This window comes from Empidonax traillii, unplaced genomic scaffold (assembly GCF_003031625.1).
Source record: "Empidonax traillii isolate 1590-97213 ecotype Southwest subspecies unplaced genomic scaffold, ASM303162v1 scaffold257:size1394852, whole genome shotgun sequence".
Taxonomy (NCBI): domain Eukaryota; kingdom Metazoa; phylum Chordata; class Aves; order Passeriformes; family Tyrannidae; genus Empidonax; species Empidonax traillii.
The window spans coordinates 956,555-974,819 of NW_020955450.1; the positions used below are offsets into that span (position 1 = coordinate 956,555).

General features: G+C 37.0%; 1 protein-coding gene across 2 annotated transcripts in view; it reads left to right on the forward strand.

Moving 5' to 3' along the window:
* The window catches only part of CPQ (carboxypeptidase Q), a 149,870-nt gene that overhangs the window by 53,845 nt on the left and 77,760 nt on the right, over nt 1-18,265 (forward strand). For both annotated transcript variants that reach the window (XM_027889272.1, XM_027889273.1), the window contains exon 4: nt 3,359-3,566. In XM_027889272.1, coding sequence (XP_027745073.1) covers nt 3,359-3,566 — 208 coding nt within the window. The remainder of the gene's footprint in view (nt 1-3,358; nt 3,567-18,265) is intronic.

Here is an 18,265-nt window from a genome sequence, read left to right on the forward strand (position 1 = left end):
TACATTATGGCTGAAGTAGATCTTTGTGAGCTTTTGTATAATCAGGTTGGTTGGTGTGGGGGTTTTTTTGTTTGTTTGTTTGTTTTTGTGTTTTTTTTGTTTTTTTTTTCTTTTAGACATGATAGAGTTCTTGTAGTGTCATGCTTACTTCTCTCTTTAGGAGATTGCTATCTTTGCCCGAGGCTTCAACTTGAGATGTATTTTCCATCATCCAGTTTAGCTTGAAGCACTGGTTCTTACACAGATTATTTTTCCCTGGGCATTTTAGCTAATCTTAGAGATAAGGGTTAGAAGTGCAGGAACAAAGTAAAGAAGCATGCAAGGTCAGCTACCACAGTAATAAGACTTAGAATTGACCTGACACCAGCAACACATCTTTTCATTCACATTTTTTAGTTTCTCCGCATTTGATTGTTTTACTCAGAAGAGAAACTGTCTCCTGATTTTTTTTATTCTTCTTTTATGCTCTCCTGTAAGATAGAAACCACATCTGTTCCTTACTAGTCATTTGACAAGCACTTCTAACAGAAAGAATGCCTTTTTTTTTTCAGAGCCTTTCCTCTGACTTGTTATTCATACCATGATATTTCTCTTAAATCCTTTCTGAGATGTGAAATCCAGAGGCTTATCAAAAGCAAAATTCATTCACTTTATTTGTCTGAATCTTGTCAGCTGTTGAACAAGTATGTCAGTATCAAATGACAATAAAGGTACACCTTGCTTGCCTGTAGGTACCAATGTTGTGAAGTTGAATGCTGGTTTCAAGTAAGGGTTGCTTTGTGATCGCTCTAGCTGGTCTTATGTTATGCTTTGCTTTCTTTTCCTTTTCAAGGGATACAGAATGGTAAATGCAAGAGATTTTTTTTTTTTTTAGTAAAATCCCTTTTCTTAAGAAATAATAGTCAAAAAGTCATGTTTATTCAGACTTAATGAAAAATATCTTCCTTGCCCCCAGTACAAAAATTCTTTCTCCTGAACTACATCCTCTTTGCCCTATTTTGAGCCAAACTCAGAACTGCTTCTCTCCATCTGTTACAGAGTCTGCAAGTAATTTCTATTTTGTTTAGTTAGTTCTTGCCCAGGTCTTGCCATATGGTCAGTAACCTTTCCAGTTCTTCGTTATCTCTGCATAAAAGGGCTTTAATTTGCTTTTTTTTTTTTTTTTTTAATGTACTCTTTGACACTTTATTAAGCAATTTATTATGTAGATGTTATACTTAATACATGGCATATTTTGCATGCATGTAAACTTCAATCACGTGCTTCCCAGGATTCTTAGTGTCTGCCACAAATGTTTCCTATGTGAGTTTATCTTGTAGCATTAGGAACATGCTATGTTACTGCTTTGTGCCTTTGTACTGATAATGCTTAGGTCCATTTCCCTTTTTGTAGCAATCATTTGGACACTCATCCATTCCTTTCAGGTCCTGGTATCATCTGAACAGTTACTGGCACTGCCTGCCTCTGCCAGTATATCATAATTTTGGTAGTTGGGTTTACCCTTTGTATGCTTGGCAAAATAGTAGTTTGAGCATAAGAGTGGCGCTAGCAGGTGACTTCCAGGTTTGTTTTTTGGCTAGCTGGGTAAGTTTTGTACCTGCAAGTGTTCATTCATTTGGGGTGTGTAAGCATGTGTGAATCTCAGCGGGTTGGTAGAAGCTTTATTCACAGGTGGGGTGGAGTGTTGGGATTGAGCATCTCAAAGAAATATAGTTGCTGCTTATATTGGAGAAACAAATACAGTTTTAGGGGCTTCTTTTGTTGAGCATTTGGGAAATAACAAGGACAGTGAAATTAGTGATAAAACTTGAATTACTGCAACTCAGCGTACACACCACATTTGTACTAGGACATAATCTTGCCAGAAGACACAGGTGACTGGATTCATTTAAAATGAGCAGAAAGAAAAAAGAATTTCTGCTCAGTTATTGAACACAGGGGGTTTTTGGAACATTAATACACAAAATTGTCATCTCTCTCTTTTTTTTTTTTTTTTTTTTTTTTCCCCAGTGTGTTGTTTATTTTACATTGTTTGGAAAGTCTCCTGGTTAACATGTTGGATATGTCCTCAAACACTCAAAGAAATATTAAACATATGCAGCAAATTATCACAGTTTAAAAGTGGGGATGAGGATTGCCTTTTTTTTTTTTTTTTTTTTTTTCCCTACAAGGACAAAGAAAGGAAAGGAAACAAAAAAAGAGGAAAAGAGGATCTGAACTTATAAGTCTACATAAGTTTATCCCACTCAGGGAGGATTATGTGGCACAAACATTCTGAGTACCAGGCTAACTGTTATTCCAAAGGTGAGCTATAGGTCACCCAACCTGCAAAGCTGATGGAAGAGGCACCGGCCTTCGTATGAGGTTCAGCTGTAAACAACTGGGAGCAATAATCTCCTGAGCTGTTGCCACATATAAACAGATCTGTTTATACTCTGCAGCAGCTCCTGTAAGACCTCTGTTTTTTTGTATTTTCTTGTCAAATAAATATTTATACATATCTACTCTGCGGGTTATATTATTGATTGCAATATGACTTGTTATTGCTGAGAAGGATTTATTCCTCTAAACAAATAGAACTGAATAATCTCTCCCATTTTACCTAATCTATAACCTTGCAAAGTAGATTTCTCCCTTCCTTCTCACCATATCTCCAGAAAATAAGTCAGGGTTTTTTTCCAGTCTAGAAGACCAAAAATAACTCAAATTTTGGTGGGTTTTTTTGTGTGTTTGTTTGCTTGTGTGTGCGTTTTTAGTTTAAATGTAAAAAAAAAAAAAAAAAAATTGTCTGCTACTGTAAGAAGGCTCATAGGTGAAGATTTTCACATTGTACATTATTATGGGCACCTGGCTCTGGGTGGCCCTGCTTGAGCAGAGGGGTTGGACCAGATGACCTCTAGAGGTCTCTGCCAACCTCAACTGTTCTGCAATTCTGTTATGTAATATATGGAAAATAGCATTGAAATGTATTAGTGAATTTTAATGTCATTACTTGTCAAAGGGGAAAAAAAAAGGAATGCACTTCTCTTAAACTGTTCACTTACAGACTTTTCATTGCTTTTCTTCCTGATAAAGCTGTGAAGAAAGTGTGGTATGTCAAAGCATGACAATGACCTAAATAGAGCTGACACAGAATAGATTTCCAGACATATATAATGGTAATAGTCAGATATTCTGATTAGTGTAAAAGCACTTGATGTATTTTATCAAAAGGTTTATTAAAAATAATAAATACACCCTTTTTGAGAGTCTGCTGGGGATAGTTGTGAATATATTCTTTTTAATAATTCTATGGTAATGATAAAAAGAATTATAGAGCTAAGTTGTAAATGCTGTGTTTTTATTTTTCTTTCAATAGCCCACATACAGGGTGGCAGAGTTACCAGCCTGATGTACCCCAAATCCCCACTGCTTGCATCTCCGTGGAAGATGCTGAAATGATGTCACGAATGTCTTTCCGGGGCACTAAGATTGTTGTGCACCTGAAGATGGGAGCTAAGACCTATCCAGACTCTCCGTCTTTTAACACCGTGGCAGAGATAGTTGGGAGCAAGTACCCAGAGCAGGTGAGTGAGACTATACAAAAAGAAACTTATTTTTTCTTTAAAAATATGAGAAAACAAACCCAAAGAACAGCCCTTTCTAAGAAATCACTACAACAAGTAACTTTTATCCACCTGCTCTTTTACATTTCAGACATCTCAGCTTCTCAGTCTTTTTCAGGTGACTGGTTTCACTGCTACATTGAGCAGGTGTTGAATGTGTGTTTGCACTGAAAAGTATCCACAAATTCTGTTTGAACATTAGTTAATCCTACATTGTTGGTTTCCATTTATAAGACTTTTCTTCTTGCTTTCTCTTTTCTTCCAAATTCTTAGCTAAAAATCATAAAAACTAAATTCATGGCCTTGAAGGATTTGTGCCTGGTATGAGGTCTTCTATGTCAGCTTGCAACATGGAATGACTTTTCTGGCAGTATGGTTTATTGTGAAAATGCTGATGTAACCTCATTTACAGCAGCATTAGAAATTTCTGCCGGAGTACCTACTGAGCCACAATTTTTTTTTAAACATTGTAGTTTTATATCTTCAATGGAATCACTATCTCTTACCTTTAAACCAGGCATATCTCTTGAAAGGTTTTATCTTTTATGAGATGGTAGTTCTGTAGCTCTGGCTTATGGTGTCTAGAGATCCTCAGTGTTAGCATGAATGTGCAGTTTCAGAAGCTTGATCTCTCAGCAGGGAAGAAGTAACTTCCCCATGCTTGATTGTTTTACATATCACCACCTGTGAGTGTAGCTCCATGAAACCCATATTTACCAAGTTAAATGCTCCAGCTTCTAAATTAGGGTATAGTTAATTTAATTTTGTCATCTGCATTTTTAACCATGTTTCTAAACAGTTAATTTGTTTCTCTCCTGAATTACGTTTTGTGTATTTCAAAATTTGACATTTCAGTTCAGGTTATGAAGTGTTCAGATGAAGACTTCAAAGAAATGTTAAGGTGCTTGCCTGTACTTGATTTTCTCTTCACTGTCTTTCTCTGTTTCTTTAAGTAATGAAGTGGATTGGGATCTCTTCGCTTCTTCCACTGAGAAGCTAATTTTTTTGAAACACTGGGTAAAGGCTTATTTACAAGCCCCCTGCTGATGTTAATAGGAGTGGTAGTGGACACACTTTCAAAATGTAACCAAGAAACAGGAAAATAAAACAAGTGAATGTTTAGGTTTCTTAGTACTCAGTTCCTCTTGGAGCCTTAATGGGTGCTTCACACCACTCGTTACTCTGGTAAGAATAGGAACCATCGAGCTATTTAGGCAATAAAATACATTGCAGACCCAAACTCTTACAATGCCTTTTATGCCAAAGTGTTTCAAAATGCAATTCAAATCCAGGGGAACAGAAAGGTGCTATTTCCACGGGCCAGATTTCAGTTTAAGTTTTGAACTGAAACAAAAGCAAATCTGGATCTCTGAACTCTGGGTGAGAAATCAGCAGTGCTTAAGCATTGCTCTTACAAAGCTCTTAAGCAAAACAGTTTGAAATTAGGTTGAAGCCTGTGAAACATAACTGGTCACAGGTATTGCCGCAAATTATAACTTAAAATCCTGGAACTTAATTGAAAATGAGGGTCACTGTAGGACACTAAAGAAGTCTAGTGAAAAGTGATTCAGTTTGAGATGTAACTGCACATTTAGATGTGCTTGTGTTCATCTATATATTGACCAGAATTTAATATACTGCTTGATTTATAAATAATTCATTAACTTCTCCCATGAGATTTTAACATATTTATTAAAAATAATCACCATGAACTGAAATAATATTTGTCTGACAGTTTTATCCGTAACAAGCAATGTTGAATATTATTACTCAAATCCTTTGAAGGAGAAAGCAATTTATTTGTTTTTCTTCCCTGTTTAAGCAGCTTTTGGAGGGTTCTTTTTTTGGTTTTGTTCCTTTTTTTCTTAATTTGACCACTTTTTTAGCATTTTCAGTTCAGTTCCTCCTTTTTCAATCATTTTTCCAAGTGTTTTATGTGAATTCTTGCATTTAGCAATTGGGGTGTTCTGGGGTGGGTAAAGAAAACAGAAAAAAGTAATTGATATATTTCAGAGATATTTTCCAAAAGGTTTGCTGTACTTTAGACTTAGCATTCTGAAAGTCATTGCTGCTGCAAGAAATGTTTGATATCACCAAAATTGATACTCAGAATTGTCAAACCTGCAAACCTTATTTTAGGCACCAGTGCTTAACTTCAACACATTTACGTTTCTGAATAACCTAAAGCAGTAAAAGAAATGTGATTACTTCTTTGTGAAGCATCAAGCTCTCAGGGATGCATTCATCTTCAGAGGCGATGATGTGACATGAGTGCAGATGTCCTGTTGCTTTTTGAGGCAGCTCTGTACCGAATGCACAAGTACTTTTGAGAAATTAACCCACTGATATCTCAGTTTTCCTTTCTGCTTTATCTTTTCTGTTTGGCCAGCTAGTAGGCAGTAAGCAAATGCTTCAATTAGGAAAAATGGACAGTAAAACCTACTGCAAATTGCAACTTTGCAGTGTCAGATTTTCAGGTGGTGTAGAAAGCTTCTGAACAGAAAAAGGAAATGGGTTTTCTCACACTGTCAGTGAAGTTCAGTGTCTCACCAGTGTCTCTTCTGTTTACTGTTTTGTTGTTATTTCTAAGTTAGGAAAGGGCTGCTCTCCCCAGACAAGACCCTTGCTAATGTTAGAGCAGGCATGACAGTGCGTGTTTTGAGCACATACATCCACCATTCTCACCTGTCTTGAGGTCCTTATTTAGTGCCTTCTGAGGCACAATTAAGTGTAGGTGCCCAGAGAAGGTGAGCCTGTGCCTGTAAGGTAATGAATTCAACATCAACCATTTCTTCATATAAACAGATGGGAAGCAGAGGGATCCCATTCTCACAGTGCTAGGACAGCAGCAAGACTAGAAAACCTGTGGGTTGTGGGACTTAACATATTTAAGCCTATGTGACTACTGACAGTTGAGCCAAAGAGTTTGTGAAATGAGAGAAGTATGGTGGCAGAACTTGCTGAGGTCCAGGCTATTGCAGGCTAGAGACGTTTGCAGACCATTCCTGACTTTTATCTTGGAGGAGTATTTGAAGCACACTATTGTACCTAGGACCATGCTGTTAGCATCCTTTTGCACTGTATTGTGTATTGGTGAGATGTTTTATTTAAACTATGTAAGTTGACACTGGAGACTGACTGACTGACTGAGAAATTCAGAAGTTAACTAATGTGGTTTCCATTTGAAATTCAGGCAGACCTGGCAGTAAAACATGTTTGTCATCTTATTTCAATACAGATGTAACATGATTGGTCCTAAAGTGCAGCAGCAACTGTTCCTAACTCTGGGGAAATGTTATAAATAGCAGCTGTTCGTTGTTAATCTGGCTTCAATGTATCTAATGTGCCAAACATGGAGCCACAAAATACTTGATTAAGTGAAAAGGTATCAAAGCGGATCAAGATACAACTCTTTTATATAATCCTGACTTTCAATATCTTTCCATACTGTGTATTTCTTGGTGTGCAGCGCTGCTTTACTCATCCTACAGTTACTAAGTGATAAAAAACTGTTTCCTAAGTGCCCTACAAAGTACATCAGTTGAATGGTTGCTCTTTATTCTGTGATCTAGCATAAATACTTTAGAGCAGAAACAGATGAGCTCATAAGTGGCTTTTTCAGAATCCTGAAGAGCTGTTCCAGGAATTCATTCTTTTGCCTCCTGTTTTTATGGAATGCCATGTATACAGTATGTACCATTTGAAAAGTGACTCTATTGAACACCATAAGCATGAAAGACCATTGAGGAATGTGCTGTAGCTCAGAGCCAAGTTTGGACAGCCCTTTGAAAGTAGCAGTCCTGGGAATGACCTGAGAAACAGAGATGCTAAGGTAATAGTTTGTGAAGGTCTTTACCAGTCTGTGATTGATGTAACAGAACCTGTTCTGCAAAGGAAATACCTGTTTATTTACTTCTTCATTCTTCTTCCTTTCCCTGTTTCAAAGATCAGCCCTCTCTCAGATTTTGTGATACTGGGCAAAAATCCAGGGAGCAAGAAAACATAAAAATTTTCCAGGCTCCTGAGCCTGTTAGGCACTCATGCACATAACTGAAGAAATAATTTGTAGACCAAAAAAGCCCATCCCAACCCCAGGAAAAAAAACCAAACTAAAACTCAAAACAACCAGACTTTTCTGAAGATGTGTAATACTCAGTACAATGTTGTTTTATGGCCTGGCATCAGTTCTACATATGTTAACAAAATGTCTATCCATTAGCTCTTTGATGTGGCTTCCAGACATCCCTATGCTCAAAGTAAATCATGCATACAATAGCGCTTTGAGGAGAAATGTTTTAAGAACTTGATGCCATCACGTTAGGGCTCCATTATCACATTTTCTCCATGTGGATTGTTTTGCTATTCATTCCAAAATGTTGAAGGGTTTTTAAGTGCAATCTGTGAACCTCTCTCCTGGGACTGTAAGCTGATGCCTGTTGCTGCTAGAATTTAAGTGTATTTAAAAGAATTAGGAGATTTTTAGAGAGTTTTAGTTTTGAGAATGCCAGCCCATTACTTTGTGACAGATAGGGAAGGAGAAGTAGAGAGAGAAATGGTGAAAAAGAAACAAGAGAAAGGGTAAAGAAGGAACATTGGCGTTGTTAGAAAATGTTGTATTTTCTTTAAGATATTTGTGTTGATATTTGCCGAAATAAGTAGTACCCTCTGGATGTTTTTGTTTTATTAGTAAGAGGATTTTCTGCTATTAATTGGCAGGGTTGTCTTTTATCCTGTGCCTTGTGGGAGTGGCAATATTGCTGTCATTTGTTCTTACACAGAGGTCTTGTCATGATGAAAACAGTCAATAAGAAACTGATATGAGGGAAAATTTCTCTTTGTAACTTGATAATTATATTTATTTATTTATTTATTTAAACTACCAGAGGGCCTATCACATTTTAAGACTAAAGTCCATGCTAGATTTTGTGGTGTAAAGCTTGGCAAATATTCTAAAACTTGAATTGCCTGCTTAAAACCTATGAGCTGACTGAAAGCATTAAATTTGGGTAGGGAGAACGTGGCCATAGTTTGACTTCTGACTAATTGACTGTTGCACCATAGTTTACTAATGTATTTTGGAAACTTCATTATCTGGATATGCAATAGCTACAATTTGAAAGTCATTTGTACATATGGAGTTGATGTTATTAAGGGGCAACATTTGAAAACACTTAATACTACTTAGAGGTGTATATCTGAAATATTGGTAGAACAAATGATTGTGTACATATGGAAGGAAGATCCAGAACAACCTAGATACTTTCAAAAATTATTTTTCCTGATATAATTTTTCTGGAAGAAATCAGTTCGGTTTCACCAGTGTAGTGTAGTGAGACCTTTGTGAAGATCAGACATTTTCAAAATTACTAAATCATACCTATAAATGGGCAAGTGAGAGTGGGGAGAGGGCCAGGTGGTAGAAGCCTCTGCTGATCTTGGAGGCACTTGAAGCTGCTGTGTGTCACAGTTTGGTGATGCCAGAGGAGAACCAAGGGATATGCTCCAATAGGTGTGGGCAAGCCAGCAACTCTTTGAAAGGGTTCTCCTCTTGCCAGCTGAGGCACAGTTGCTGTCATTGCATATGAACCGCTGCAGTATGAAGGAAAAATATATCAGCTTTAGTTACCACCAACACCTGGTCTCTGGAGGGAGCAGCACCTTCTTAGTGTGTACTCAAATTCACTGGCATGCAGCTGGTGGTGTCCTACGTTATTACAGCACCAGGGTGACAATGTCAAGGGATGAGGACATCAAAGTGGCCTTTCTCACTAGAGTCAAGTGGAGTTTGGAAGAACTGAGTGATGCTGTCACCCTGTTATACATGTTCCCTTTCTATTCTCTTGATGAACATTCAGACAGTTGGCTTTCTGCCTTTCCCCTGACCTTGGGCATAGGTATAGCCACATACACAACAGTTGGCTGCCCACCCCAGCCCCTTTCTTTTTTTGAATCTAGGCTGGTGTCTGCCCAAGGCTACTTGCTGGACCTTTGCTCTGTGCACTACTCTTCAGAGTGTTTGGTTAGGTTTTAAATCTTCTGTATCCTAAACTGCAGCCAGCTAAACTGTGAGACTTGAAATTAAAAGGTAGCATTTAGAGTGCTTATTCCATTGGATAGCAAATTCATCAGAGCATGCAGTTTTGTAGTCCTTATGATGGTGTGACTATAAACAGATACACTATCATATTTTTTCTTTCCACCCATTCCTTTGTCTCAACTCCCACACAACAGTTTAAAGAATTACTGTGGGGTTGTATTTCAGTAATAATTTACTAATACACATAGAATGACTGTAAAAGCTTTTTTTCTTCACATTGAAAATGTTGTCTTCTAAAATTACACTGCATCTTTCTTGCATTCTGATATGCAAGAGTATCTAAAGAGTAGTCCTGGGTTTGGCAGATAATATTTGTCTGCAGCATGAAGAGAAGGAAGGAGTAAAGAAAATATATTTTACTTATCATTATGAATACGGAGGTGCCAGAAACACTAGCATCAAGGATTAGTCTAAAAACAACTATTCACTACAGGGATAGTCAAATACCTGTTGTTATGTGTTTGTATTTGTTGTTAGGTGCAGACTGTATGCCTAACTTTTTACAACAGAAGGAGGACTACCAAGATAGTTCTTGGTTTTTGATGAATACTATGCTAAAAAAAAAATAAAAGGCATATTTTCCATGCAAATTTAATGGAAATCTGCTTGTCTAAGAGCATGTGGGTTGGATGTAGAGGGATGTTTGACAAAGATTCACAGATTCCCACACACAGGACCAATGTGGAGGAAGATCTGACAGTAAGATTTTAGATGGTGGACAGAGGTAATATGGTTAATGAAGTGAAAGGGAAATGCTAAAAGCAGTGAAATGTAAAATGGTCAGATTGGGACTGAGGTGAAAGGGGGAAAGAACTTGGTCTGCTTAATCATACTGAGATACTGTCAGTGGAGGTGTTACTGTAAAAAACATGTGATTGCAGCAACTGAGAGAGATGGTTACTCAAGGGTGTAGTAGCGTTCATAGTTTTGGTGGGCAAAGAGACCATGAAACACAGAACCAACTTCAGAATTGTTGGTAGACTTGTAGGGTTTTATGCATTGCTTTGCTGCTCTGTGAGAACTGGGAGTGGGGAGAGATGGTGAAAACAATAAGCTGACCACAGTCGGTGTGGTCTTTAAGAAAATTACTCTTCAGACCTTGCTTTGCTAACAAAGTACATGCTTAAAAATGTTGATATAATTTGTTCCTTTTTTAAAAAAAAATATTGTTATTATATAGTTTATACAGTATCATTGTCTAGAAGGAGTTCCCCAGGCTTCTGAGACCTTAAAGGCCTTGAACTTTGCTACACTAGCTTCATTGTAAATGTAGTTGCAATGATGCAAAAGTATTTATTATCATTTGGCAAAGAAAAATGCACTATAAAACACATAATACCAATAAAATATGTCCAAAATGATTGTTAATAAAATTTTAAAGGTCTTGTGAGGCTGGCAGTCATAAATCTTAATTACATCAAAGAACAAGTTTTGTTCATATGAGTTTCTCATTTATTATCAGTACTTATACCAGTAATATGTCATGATGTAATATGTAAGTTATCTAAAATTTAATTGTGCACAAATATAGTTTTATTTCATTGTAATAGGTAAGTGGAATTTTGGACAAAATCCTTTTTTACGTGGTTGACTCTTTTCAATAGTATTTGTCACAAATGTTAGCTGATTTATGTATTTAGCACTGAGATCTCATTTCTTCTTTACCAAAGTTGCAGAGGAAAAAAAAGGACATGTTAGTGGGTCTTTAACAGAAAATGTATTTTGTACTACAGGTTCTGTAGATTTGGTTCTTTATACATGCTGAAAAGCATGTTCTTCACAGTCTGCATTTGCTTTTACTTTAGTTTTTATTCTGTAATTTATCCCATGGACTGTTTTACAAATTTGAACAAAAATAAACTAAAATGTGTGTTCTTCTGATAGTTACATAATTGCTTGACATCTGATTTCTATCACAGTGTTTGAATTTACAGCCATCATTGCAAAATATTAGTCTCAAGAATAGTGTACAATGTCCTGCTATAAATTACTCAGAAAAAAACACCCCAGTGTTCCATTTCATTTGATCAGACATTATCAAATAGAGGGTGAATGGAATAATGCCATGATGTAAGATGAAATAGTCGGTAAACCATATTACTTTATAAATTGCATCAAATCAGTGGTTGTTTTTTTATTTTCCTTGAGTGTCTATAAGCAAATAGAAGTAGAATTCTCCTTGTATTTTAAATATTTTTCACTCAGCAGGGAAGGATTTAAATGCTGTGTCAGTACTTCTGTAATTCTGGGCTTTATTTCTTCACTTGTGTACCTAGAGTAATGATCATTGTGCTTAGTTTTTAGTTTCAGTAATGTTAGCTGGACAAAGATATTTCTCATCCTCTTCATGTGCCAAGTTTAATGTATTGCTTTTTGGAGAAGGTACTTCATGAAATAATATTCTTTCACCGTAGTGGAATTTGTTGCTACAAGACATATATATATCTGTGTGTGTGTTTATATGTATCTGTGTGCTTATATATATGTGTATATATATGTGTGTTTATAAATATATATATATATATAAAAATAGAAATATATGTATGAGACGGTTTTAGGACACAGCCTTCTGTGACATGCTACTCGGCAGAGTAGAGCATATTCTACCATTCCAAATGGGAAATCTCTGTCATCCAGCTTCTTGCTGAGCGAGTGATTACTGAGATCTGAAAAGCAATGTCCTTCATCCTGTCCTTCCCCTTTCAAATAATCAGGAAGAGGACCTGAGGTCACATTATCCTTTGTTAAGGAAAGGAAAAACCATATCTTTGTTGACAAAGATGTTCCTCTCTGTCTTATCTTAGAAGCAGATACTACAGCTTGTGATCTGTTCTGCTTATATGACTTTGTTCCTTGGCATTGTAGACCTGAGGTCTTGGATTAATTTTCTCCACTTTTACCAGAAGTCCACTGACCTTAGTTTCCATGTTAAGTGCTCTAGGGATCTTTTCACTTAGCTGAGTTAATGTTCAGATGATACTTTATTTGACTGTCTCTTAACACGTTCTGCAAGTTGTTCTGCAAGTCCTTCTAGAAGACTGCAGCTGTGCATATAAATAGGCTGTAGTTAATAAGCCTATTTATAGCAAGCCCAAGTATGATGTTTTTTTCTTGTTCATTAGAGTTTCCAACCTTCAAATAAGTTCAACAGAGTAATTGGATTGCACCCTTATCCACTAAATATGGTGCATTTACTTTTTCATCTATTAATTTAGCAGTTTAATTTTAAATTGCCTAGGCAAATTTAAATGCTGAGTTTCAGGAGAGAGATACAACTAAGTGTAAAGAAATATAAATAAGCTGATTTTGATAGATTGGTTAAATTTCAACAAAATTGGTAAGGATAATATTCTAGATTCTATGAAAATACATTCACTTTATATTCTTTTATTTGTGGACTTTGTTATGCACTCAAAGTCCTGCTAGGGATCAACATAACAGCACTCGCTGCTCCTGCAAAATACCCAGCAAGCCTTTCAGAACATTTGAGATTACTCCTTGCTATAAGTCAGCAGTGGTTAAGACTCAGATTACTTCCATTTTCTTTCTAATCTGTAGCAGGTTTTTCTGTGAATTAAGAAGAACTTGGGGGATGTTCACAGTCATACTTCACTGTTACCTTCTGAATCTGGTAGTGACAGGACCAGAGTGAGGGAAAGTGACTGTAGGTGCTGCCAGAGTCAGAGAAGACTAAAGTCTTCTCTGAAAGCAGTTGTGAAGTACTTAGGACTTAACAGGCATGCTGCAAATTGTTCCATGAGATTATACGCAGCTCTTCCTTGGAAGAGCTGTCCTGCCCTGTGAGAAAACATATTTTTGACATACTCACAACTTGGGAGTTGAAGAGTCACTCTTGAAGAATATGTTTGTAAAGAGACGATTGGAGGCATCTAGACAATCTTCTATGAGTGCAAATACTCTCTCAAGCATCTGGTTGGTCGCTGTGATGCAATTGCTGCTGTTTGTTTCAAAAGCCTCTTCACTAAAAAGATGTCTTTGTTTTCTAATGGTCTATGTAGCCCATTTAAAGCTCTACTAGAGACCTTTCAGCATAGGATTCTGCAACATCACAAAGCACAAATCTGAGTTATTTAAGTTCCAAATAATAACATATAGTTGGGGAAATAGAGAATTTGCATGTCTGTCAAATTAAATCACTTGCTGTTAAATTCAATTTTGGTAAAGGGTAAGGGAATCCGAGTTTGTGTTGAAAGCACAAAGACTTTTCATTTTTGTTTTCTAATAGGAAATTTTTCCCTAGTTGGGAAAGGCTGTGTATGTTTAAAGGAAAAACAATAAAAATTCCAACCAAATTTTCCCCTGCTTAACTGGGAATCACTTAAAGCATTTAATTAAGATGATCTCTGAAAGCCACTAAGACGTTGAAGAACGAGCAGTTAGTTTGCAGTAATTTTAGCTGTTAAAAATCTAGTGACGTTGAAACTGTATGATGAAGTGCTGTAAATACAGTTTTAGTAGTTTGAACAAATCTTCTTTGTCTATAATTGCATTTTCATTTAAATGCATATCTTTTAGGAATAGATAAAGATTTCTTCTCTCAGGGTGGTGAAAAAAGATACTAGCATATTTTCAATAACTTCATTTTCCTTCTGTGAGTGGTTTAAAATCTATTGTTGAATCTTTGAAGCAGAGAAGAATATTTTTTTCTTCTCCCTTATCTGAAAGCACATATTGGATTGTAATTTGAATCTTAATTGTTAATACCAATTTAAAACTGGGCTATTGAAACAAGCAGAACCTGAGATCAAAGGATTATTTGCACTGTGTTCAATAAATACAGCATGCTGCTTTATGGATGCAGCGCTGACCTGGGGTTTGACTGCAGTGACTCAGATAATGTGGTGTCTTTCCTATCATGTAACTCAAACCATCCATCTCTTCTGGAATAAGAGACATTTTTCTAGAATAAGAGACATCTTTGTCCCCTCTTTCCTTGATAAACCAACTGCAGATATAAAGTCTAACAGATGATAATCCACAAAAATTATGCATTTGAAACAATTAGCATAATGTTGTGCAATTGCTCTAAAGCTGACTTAGTGATTAAGAAACCTCAATTTTTCCAAGGTTCTATAGACAGTCCTATGAAGAACTTCCATTTTGTCAGAACTCTCTTAATTTTCTCTGCAGTGTCTCACATTTAATTAAACCTTTACCTCTAGAAGAGAATAAAATTATTTCCAGCACAGGTGTAGCAAACATGTATCTTTAATGATTTTGGACTGCAGTTAAAATTGGAATTGATTGGAGGTGTGTATCAGTACATAAGATCAATATTTTAAAAAGTGATAGATATAAAATGTTTATCACAATCTTCTTTGAACTTTGGAAAAGGGATCTGAAAGTAACTAGCTTTTTCCCCCCATTTTTCACACTCTTTTAGTGCTTTTTGAAAAGAATAAAAAGGAAAAATGGTAGCATAGATAGCAAAATTGACTCAAACTGTGAGCAAAGAAATAATTCTGCATCACTTTTTCACATGCATAATGAATGATATAAAATATTTAACTGTGCTAAACCACTCCATAGGTAACCTATCTATCACAAATTTACAAATCCAAAGCAAATGTGAATTCAAGATACCATGATGTGACTGCCTGTTTCAGTCTTAGACTTGGAGGTACAACCTGTATCACTGAAACACTACCCACAGAGCAGGTATTGCACTGCATTGCATCAGTGGGAGCTGCCAAATTTCTAGCTCACTTCCCCTCACATCCTATCATCGTAAACCAGCAGCGTTCCCCATGATGGAATCCATACCATCTGGCTTACTACAGTCGCTTTTTGAAGTGGTGTGGATTGTCTGTCCTCCTTTTCCCAGTTGTTTGAAATTAAATGCAGGAAGAATTGTTTAGCTGTGTGCTACAGCCAGATTCCTGCACTGTGGCCTGCAGACCAAATTATGGAAACCTTTTTGGTGGTCAGCAAAGTGAGTCAGCTGGTGGGCAGGCCAGAGTTTTGCAAAGAGGAAGGAAGTGCTGTGCAGGTCACAAGACTGTGACCCATGTGGCTCTTTGGCTCAGCCATGAATGGGGTCATTTTGTGGGCCAGGAGCACATTTTTGATTGAAGAGCTGTATTGAGATGCCCATACAGTTTCTTGCTGCTATCTTTATTTATTTTTGCGATGCTTTAAGTGTGTACCTGCTCTGCTGTTCCACTGCTGAATGCCTGCACATGTGATGAACGTGCCTTTGCCAACTCCCCTGGCTGATTTGGGTTGGGGAGTGCTGACTCTGCAAGGGCAGGTCCTGGGGAAAGGCAGCCAGAGGTCGAGGTTTCCCAATGTGTGTTTCTAAAGAGATTTTTTTTCCTCTTCAGTTGACCACTTGATGTAATCCATGCAGGTGCCCAGGTCAGAAGACAGGCTGCCTGTCTTGCTACCGTAATGGTTAAAAAAGTGACAACAGTCATTACTTCCTGAGTTCTCTGCCAAAATACTTGTGAGTCCTTCCTCAAGCAGTCCCTATGAGTGGCTGTGAAAGTTCTGTTCTCTTCCTGCGTTTCAACAGCCTCAGAGAATTGTGAGGTGAACTGTTAAGACAGCATAGACTCAGGCACCAAAAACATGCGAATGAGACAAGTCTACATATTCTTTCTTACTCACCACATATTTCCACAGTAATAGGACCAAGATCGTGTTGATCTGGTGTGTAGGTGAGATCAGTTCACAAATGATGAACTGATAGATGAAGGTGGACTTGGCAGAGGAGAGTTCTGGTGGGACAAAAAGTCATTCTGAGGAACCTACAAACCTGGTATTTCTGTCTTCTACTGAAGATACATACCCAATACTGGTAAATCTTGTTTAGTTGTATTTAAGGTATGGAGCCTGCTGTACTGTTCTTGAATTTTATGAGCCTGTGCTATTTAAAAACAGAGGGTAAAAACTTTACAGTCAGTAGGTACTCTTTCCTTGTATGATGGACCCCCTTCTGACAAAGTTGTTACAGGAGATGTTACTTCTCAAAGTTGGTCCAAGCCTGTAGAAATAAATTGTTCAGGGTATAAGGCTTTCACTGACCTTCTGTTCCAGAGAAGGGTAACTTTCTTTGACCTTACTTTCTTTGACATAGAAATACAGCATCGTGTGCATCTGTAAATATTATTTCTCCAGAAAAAAACCACATTTTTTAGAAGACAGATGACATACATGGTTTTGTCCCCTTGAAATAGATTATAGAACAAACAGTATATGACTACAATGGGGAGTAGTTTGGCATTTGCATTTCCTTATGTAGAGAAATTTATGTCCGTGGTGGTAAACAGCCCAGAGCAGCCATCCCTGTGAGGGTTCACACACAGGACCAATTAAGAAAGAGAAATCCCAGTCCCCAGTCCAAGCGTGCAAGTTCTGCTCTTGGATGAAGTCACTTCTTTGCCTGGGGATTCTCTTGGATTTCATAGTCCTTGGGGATGCCCAGATATTCATGTTGCTTGTAAACACTGGCTTAAGCTTTGTTTGCTAAAAGACACAGTAGTCCAGATCCATGACTCATGCTGAGCTGTATACTTTTTTTTCTTTCTCTCTTTCTTGTGCTGGAAATTAAGCAGCTTTTCAAAGATTCAGCAAATATCAAATAACAGCAGCCTGTGTGCTAAGCTCCCATTCCATTGCTCTGCTGACTGCAGAATACAGAGTCAAGATCTGCTGTTAGTACCTTAACTTTAATGCTCTACATGAGTGTACTCTTCAAAATCTCTGCAGTTGCATGTCTGGCAGTGGACAGGTAGGAGACAATGACCAGAAGAAATGAAGATAGTTGATTAAGTGAATTCTCTCAAGGAAAAAAAAAAATCATACTTCATATCCATTAATTAGAATTTTATCTTTCCCTTCTGCTGGCATCCTCCTTGCCCCAGCCAATCAGTCATCTGAGTGAATGAGATTATTTCTTTACTTAGTCTCAGGAAAAGGGGTAGGAGGTCTCTGAGATTTCTATTTTTAAATTCATGGAAATGTTGGTACAATGATTACAGAGATCTTATGTACTAGGGAAAATGTATTCTAAATTTATTTGTATTTAAAAAAAAAAACCTAATTAGTATGTGCTGAATTCTCTTTTGGTTGCTGAAAGTTTTGTATTGTATAGCCTGACTTGCATACTTTGAGAAAAATCTTTGGCTGGAAATACAAGTTCTGCACTGCAATATGAATACTTTTGTTCATTAAAACCTGCTTATTCCAAGAAGACTTGGAAAAGTTTGGGAGAAATTTATGCTGCGTAATATGCTTTGTTTCTGGGTGTGACAGTCCACAAATAATATATATCTGACATACTTGGGTATGGAGTTTCATTGGTTTTGGCAATCTGATCAGGAAGATACTCAGTGAATGTTGTCAGAGCTGGGAATGGACTAGAGCACATACTTATAAAACAACAACTTAAGAGCAACTCACTTTTCCTTTAAGTTCTAATCCAGATGAGTTTCTTAATAGAGATTTTTATTTAAATTGTATCTAATATCCAAAATTATATCTACAAACTCCATTTTGATTAAGGCTTATGCAGCTATTTATTGAAGGAGCTGTATGGAGG